The sequence below is a fragment of the Amaranthus tricolor genome, chromosome 7 (assembly GCF_026212465.1).
Source record: "Amaranthus tricolor cultivar Red isolate AtriRed21 chromosome 7, ASM2621246v1, whole genome shotgun sequence".
Lineage (NCBI taxonomy): Eukaryota > Viridiplantae > Streptophyta > Magnoliopsida > Caryophyllales > Amaranthaceae > Amaranthus > Amaranthus tricolor.
The window spans coordinates 6,212,649-6,219,005 of record NC_080053.1 but is presented as its reverse complement, the minus strand read 5'-3'; the positions used below and the strand labels follow the sequence as shown (position 1 = coordinate 6,219,005).

General features: G+C 32.8%; 1 protein-coding gene across 1 annotated transcript in view; it reads left to right on the top strand.

Annotated features, from left to right (window-relative positions):
- Window positions 1-4,852, top strand: part of LOC130817642 (protein DUF642 L-GALACTONO-1,4-LACTONE-RESPONSIVE GENE 2-like) — a 6,637-nt gene extending 1,785 nt beyond the window's left edge. The window contains exons 2-3 of the mRNA XM_057683470.1: window positions 1,554-2,051; window positions 3,950-4,852. Of these exons, the coding sequence (XP_057539453.1) occupies window positions 1,554-2,051; window positions 3,950-4,476 (1,025 nt within the window). The 3' untranslated portion in view covers window positions 4,477-4,852. The remainder of the gene's footprint in view (window positions 1-1,553; window positions 2,052-3,949) is intronic.
- The last annotated feature ends 1,505 nt before the right edge of the window (window positions 4,853-6,357 follow it).

Sequence of the window (6,357 nt, the reverse complement as noted above, 5' to 3'; positions counted from 1 at the left end):
TAGGATGACACGCACGCACATTAAAGAGAAAGCTAGACATAAAGTTAGGTTTGTGGACAAATGTTTAGAAAATGGTATTTCCAGCACATCATACAACTTGCCTTGTTGCTAATTTCACGTGGTGTGGCCCTATTCTCTTATTGAGATTACTCTTATTCATCATCACACAATGACATTTCTAAAACACCAATAAAGATATTTTTGCGATTTCTTGTATTTTTAGTAGAATTCAGAATCGGGTATGCCTAGGCAAAGGCTTATAACCCTATTAACATAAAATAAAATTGTGTAATATATAGTTCAGAAAATGTCAATTGAGTTAATTTAGTGTCTAGATGAGTGTTCGGTCCATGTTATCTAAACAAATGTCGGTAGAGTTGATTCAATAGCAAAGATGAATGTTCAACTCACATTATGTTAGTATCTTAGATTTGTTAATCGCTCTTGTCTTTTTTCCTTCATTTTAATTTAGGTCTTGTTTATCTTTTTACGAATATTCAGATGCAGATCTATGTTCAGTCAATGCTGTTAACTGACCACATAATTCATCTTATGTATACAACTACATACCTAAAGATAGTAATATATAAATTGGTAAATTGGTATAAGCTTTAATATGTGATAATATCGTCCCAATTAGTTCAATCCTTATTAAGAATATATTTTATATTATCGACATCATTTAATTTTGTTACAGATTCACTACTACAAATATTGATCAAACATTACATATAAGTTGTAAGAGTACAAACATAATATACTTATACTTTGATTAACCAAAAAATATCTCAAGTGAAGTACTAGGAGTATATCTGTATGTGCAACTAGTTCAAGAAGCCAATACCCAAGAAAATTTGTTAATAAAAAAGGACAAAATAAATATTCTTTGTATTTTAGTATCATGACTAATATATATCGGTGGACATATGCTTATCATGACTATTTACTTGCATGAACCTTCGTACATATCCCTGCATTGCTTGGTGGGATTATTTTGTTGATTTGCATACTTACTCTTATGAGTTATGTGTCAGTATAATGTAGTGGCAGCAGTCCATTAAGATTAGATCCGTAGTTTGTATCCCAAATCCCAACTTTCATCCATATCACTACACTTTTCTTTTTGTCTCCTTTTGGTTGTCAGAAACTCACACACCATCAAAACAAAACACGTACGTAATAATTTTGTAAAAATATCATTTTTAATAATTAAGTTAGCAATGTGGAAGTCATGTCCGCCAATAAATATTTAACATGAAATATACAGGGTCGGGGTAGATGTGATTTAAACCCGTGACTTTCCTTTATATTGGCTATGATATAATGTTAATGAACCCACTCAATACGACTTTATATTGATATGCTTAATATTTGAGGTAACTTATGTGGATGGCTCATCGTCCAAAAATGACTTGGGTGAAATTTGACCTGAAATGAATCAAATTTAACTTTTCCGCTTGGTTCTTAATTAAGAAGGCTCAATTATGAAATCTAATTATAAATCATTACATTTCGAGAGTTAAACGTGATTGATCATAGTCGTAAATTTTCAGGTTTATTACCGAATGGTGACTTTGAGAAAGCGCCAAGGCCATCAGACTTGAAGGGAACAGAGCTGATTAATAGGCATGGGTTACCAAATTGGGAAGTATCCGGCTTTGTAGAGTACATTGAATCCGGCCATAAGCAAGGGGACATGTTGCTAGTAGTCCCTGAAGGAGCTTATGCAGTAAGGCTAGGAAACGAGGCCTCAATCAAGCAAAGTGTGCCTGTAACAAAGGGCTTAAACTATGCCATTACATTTTGTGCTGCAAGAACTTGTGCGCAAGAAGAAAAGCTCAATATATCAGTAACCCCTGAATGGGGCGTTCTTCCTATGCAAACTTTGTATAGTAGCAGTGGATGGGATTGCTATGCTTGGGGATTTGTCGCTCTTTCTAACGTCGCTGAAATTTTGATTCATAATCCGGGTGTGGAAGAAGATCCTGCTTGTGGACCTCTTATTGATGCTATCGCTATGCGACTTCTCTACCCACCTAAACGGACTAATGGTATATTTCCTCTGTTTTTACTCCCTTCATAGAACAATTCTTTACTTGATTATAGCTATTGATCGATTACACTTATGTCGATTACACGTATGTCGTTAGGCTGCATACATCCAATCTTCATTTAGGGAGAAGCTAAAGCGGGAGTTTGTTTAAAGTGGGTTAAGGAAATGTTATCCTCTAACATCGGAATTTTTAAAAATGACTGATTGTTAGTAACGTCGCATTCGCAAATTTTTAATAACAATTTTAGGAAGTAAAAAGTTCGTAGTTGACCTTATAGTTTTCTGGTTTTAGATTAAGGAACAAAGTTTGTTACTAAGGGTTAACATGAAACAACTTTTTTGTCATCCTTAACAATGGTAAAAGGTTACACACATCAGACCCTCTTTAAATCTCCCTTCTTAAATCCCATTTAGGTGGGAGTCACTTGATAATTTGGTGGAATGGATTAAGAAGTAAAGTGGGATAAATTTCATAGGACTGAGGGATTACTAGTCAGTAGATTAGAATGTGTATACATTTAGTAGCACTACTGAACTACCTCTATGAAACTACAATAAATATAGAATTACAGCTAAAAATAGAATCTATCTTATTGGGTAGATAGACAGTGTTAAAAAGTCTTCTACTATTAGTGTAGACACCTGTTATGGTATACCACATGCCTGTGCTTGTTATTTACTCCTAATTCATTAGTGGGCATAAAACATAGAACCCACTAAATTAATAAGCTAGATGAATTCAATGTGCACACATGCTCATTGAGACACATTTTGTAGCATCAGTAATGAATGCACCACATGACCTTCATTTATCTGTGTTGGTTGTTAGTGTATACATTAGAGTAAGTTGTCAATGTCAGTTTGACAAATTACCCAGCTATTAAGATCCTAATCATATAATATATTATACTAAAAAGTTTGAAAAATTCCAAGTGTCGCAATTAAAGAGGATTTACCATATATTGCCTAAATATTTATATTAAAAAACTTGGAAAATTCCTAGTATCACAATTAAGAGGGTTTGCTAAATAGAACTTATTTATTGCCTAAAAAATAATATTGCATTTGATCTTGACCAATATCTGAACTATTAAAGTATCTTTTGCTAGAATTTATTTATAGTTAAATTGAGTAAACTAGAGAATATAATATATTGTATAATATATGATCGACAATTTCCAAAATTACGAAGTTAATTTATACATATAACTGTCAAAACTAAGTGTTTCTATTGTATAATATATTGACTTTAATTTTTAATATTATATATTTAGAGATGTTGATGCTAAAAAAACGTGCATTGCATGGGTTTCTATACTAGTGTCTAATAATTGTCTTTCTAGTATAGCTAATTATTAGATGCAAAAAGGAGTATTGCTGATCATGTCAAAGAACCAACTCAACTTAAAACTTAAGCTAATAATTGAGTCCATATGTTATATACCTTAACACGTTCTCTCACACAAGAGCCCTTACGGCCCGTTTGGTTGGTGATATTAAATAGTGGTAATGGGAATGATTTATAGTATAAAATTTCATCAAAAGTTCTATATCATTTTCATGGTAATGAAATTTTGATCACAAAAAAGATTTTTTGTTTACAAATTTCAATTACCACCTCTCCCAATGGTAATGCATTGGAATGAATTTTATGAAAAAAATGAGATGATTGAAGTTGGACAAGTATGGCCATTAAAGTAGTCAAGAGATTTTTCAATCAAAATTACACTAGTTTTTCATTCCCATTACCGTCGATTATTACCACATACCAAACGGGTCATTAAGGCTAAATATTTCACTTTAAATGAGGAGCGATTGACATTCGAACCTGTAACCTCTTATCACGCTGGCTTTTAATACATAATCTTAAAATCTTATAATCGAAAACAAATGCAGTGAACTTGTTAAAGAACGGGAACTTTGAAGAAGGTCCTTTCATCTTCCGCAACACCTCATGGGGAACACTAATCCCACCAAACATTGAAGATTCCCACTCTCCACTCCCTGGTTGGATGGTTGAATCACTGAAAGCAGTTAAATTCATCGACGCCGGTCACTTCTTCGTTCCGTCTGGTAGACGTGCAATTGAGCTGTTGGCAGGAAAAGAAAGCGCCATTGCTCAAGTTGTCCGGACCATTCCCGGAAAACTTTATGCCTTGACATTTGCCGTGGGAGATGCCAACAACGCGTGTACTGGCTCCATGGTGGTCGAGGCCTTTGCAGGTAAAGACACCGTAAAAGTCCCCTATGAGTCTAAAGGAAAAGGCGGTTACAAACGAGCTGTCCTTCGATTCGTGGCTGCCCAAACCCGAACCCGGATTATGTTTTATAGCACCTTCTATTCTATGAGGAGTGATGATTACGCTTCCCTTTGTGGCCCGGTGATTGATGATGTTCGACTCGTTAGTGTTCGTAGGCCTTGATTGTGGAAGACTTAACTAGAGGCCAATTCAAGGAAAACCAAAGTTTTTACTATACTTTCTAAGATGTGAAGGATTGTTAATTTGATTGGAAAAGGTGGTGAAGTTTAGGGTTTTTTTTTTTTTTTTTTTGCTTTTTATGCTGAGGTAATTATATGTGTAATGCAAAGCAATGTGTTTTTGTGTTGCAGAAAAGCATTTAGCAGAGATTATCTCTATGCTTAAGTTTATATATAGGTAATTAAGGATTTCAAAAATAAAGAGATGGTAAGTATAGTAAATGTAAAATATATACCGTTATGCTGAGGTAATTAATGGTTAATATGTCTATGTTGTATTGCTAATTTTATTAATGAAAAGCGTATGTATTTGATGATGATTATTATTTTTCTTTAAGCTATTGTCTACAAATATTTCTACATGGCTTTTTTTATTATATGATAAGATCATCTTTGTTAATGTAGTGATTTTTTCAAAATAATACTCCCTCTTCTTCACCTTAGGAGTCCCATTTGACTTTTTACGGATTTTAAGAAGAGTCAAAAGTGGGACCTTAAGGGTAGAAAAGAGAGTGGTATTATGGAGTTTTAATGTAAGGGATGAAAATTAGTATGGGTAATGGAGGGTATAATTGAAAATAGATCAAAGCTACTATGGGTATGAAAGTCAAAAACCCATACCAAAAAGTAGAAGTGGGACAATTAAGATGACTTAATCATAAAAGAAAATGGAACACATAAGCTGAATAGGAGGGAATATTTGTATCGAATTCAGTAGAATACGACAAATGTAAACATTTAGGATATGAAGATTTAGGATTGCATGGTGTAAATCACAAACCGTCCACGATAGCAAGTTCATTGTGGGCACTGCCCATAATATTAGAGTAAAATTCTACATCAGCTCATTAGTAATTGATCGGTTCCATATTACTTGCAACATTAGAAAAAATGGTACTATTTATTTATCATTTTTAATTTGTGATTAATTTTTAATCTATAAGTTGAAATATAGTCACGTGACATCTTGTTTGATTCGTCTCATTGCAAAGAAAACTGATATTAAATTTTTATAATTTTTTATTATACATAATTAGAGATATTAAGGATTGAATTAGTGCATTGGACTACGTAAAAAGCAAACTTTTCAAGTAAATTGGAATGGAGGAAGTATATTAATGCTGGATGACTGCCTACTGGCTACTACGACAGTGAAACTTATGAGTGATACGTATCATAACATTATTCACTGCTCCATGTAATCAATTTACAATTAATTAAATTATGCAAAAATTGAGATTAATAATCTCAAACGTCGCACATCCGTCAAAAATAATTTTTTTTTTTTACTAATCGCAATTATGGAATGCATTTGCTCTTATATATTGCTAGACATTTGTAGCCCATTTGATTAATGTACTAATTGGTGGTAAAGAGAATAATTTGTATTGTAAATTTTCGTGATATGTATCATGTCATTCCCATGATAATGAAAGTTTGATCATACAAAAGTTTTTGTTCATAATTTTCATTACTACTTAATACCATATGTTCAAATGGTAATGCATTGGAATGAATTTTGCGAAAATATGCAATTGATTGTTGAAGGAGAATAAACATAACCATTAAATTTATCAAAAGATAATCCTGCTTAAATTGCACCAACTTTCATTCATCAATCCCATCCTTTAGTACCGATTATCAAATGGGCCGTTAAAGTACAAAAAATATATAAGTTAATACCAAAGTGCTATGAAAATAGATAGACAAAATAAGTTTCAAAACTTAAGTCCAAAGCAAAGACAAAACATAAAGAACCGGGACAAAACAGAACCAAAAGCCGACTCGGTTTTTGTTGAACATTTAGTGTATATTAATTCCTAAA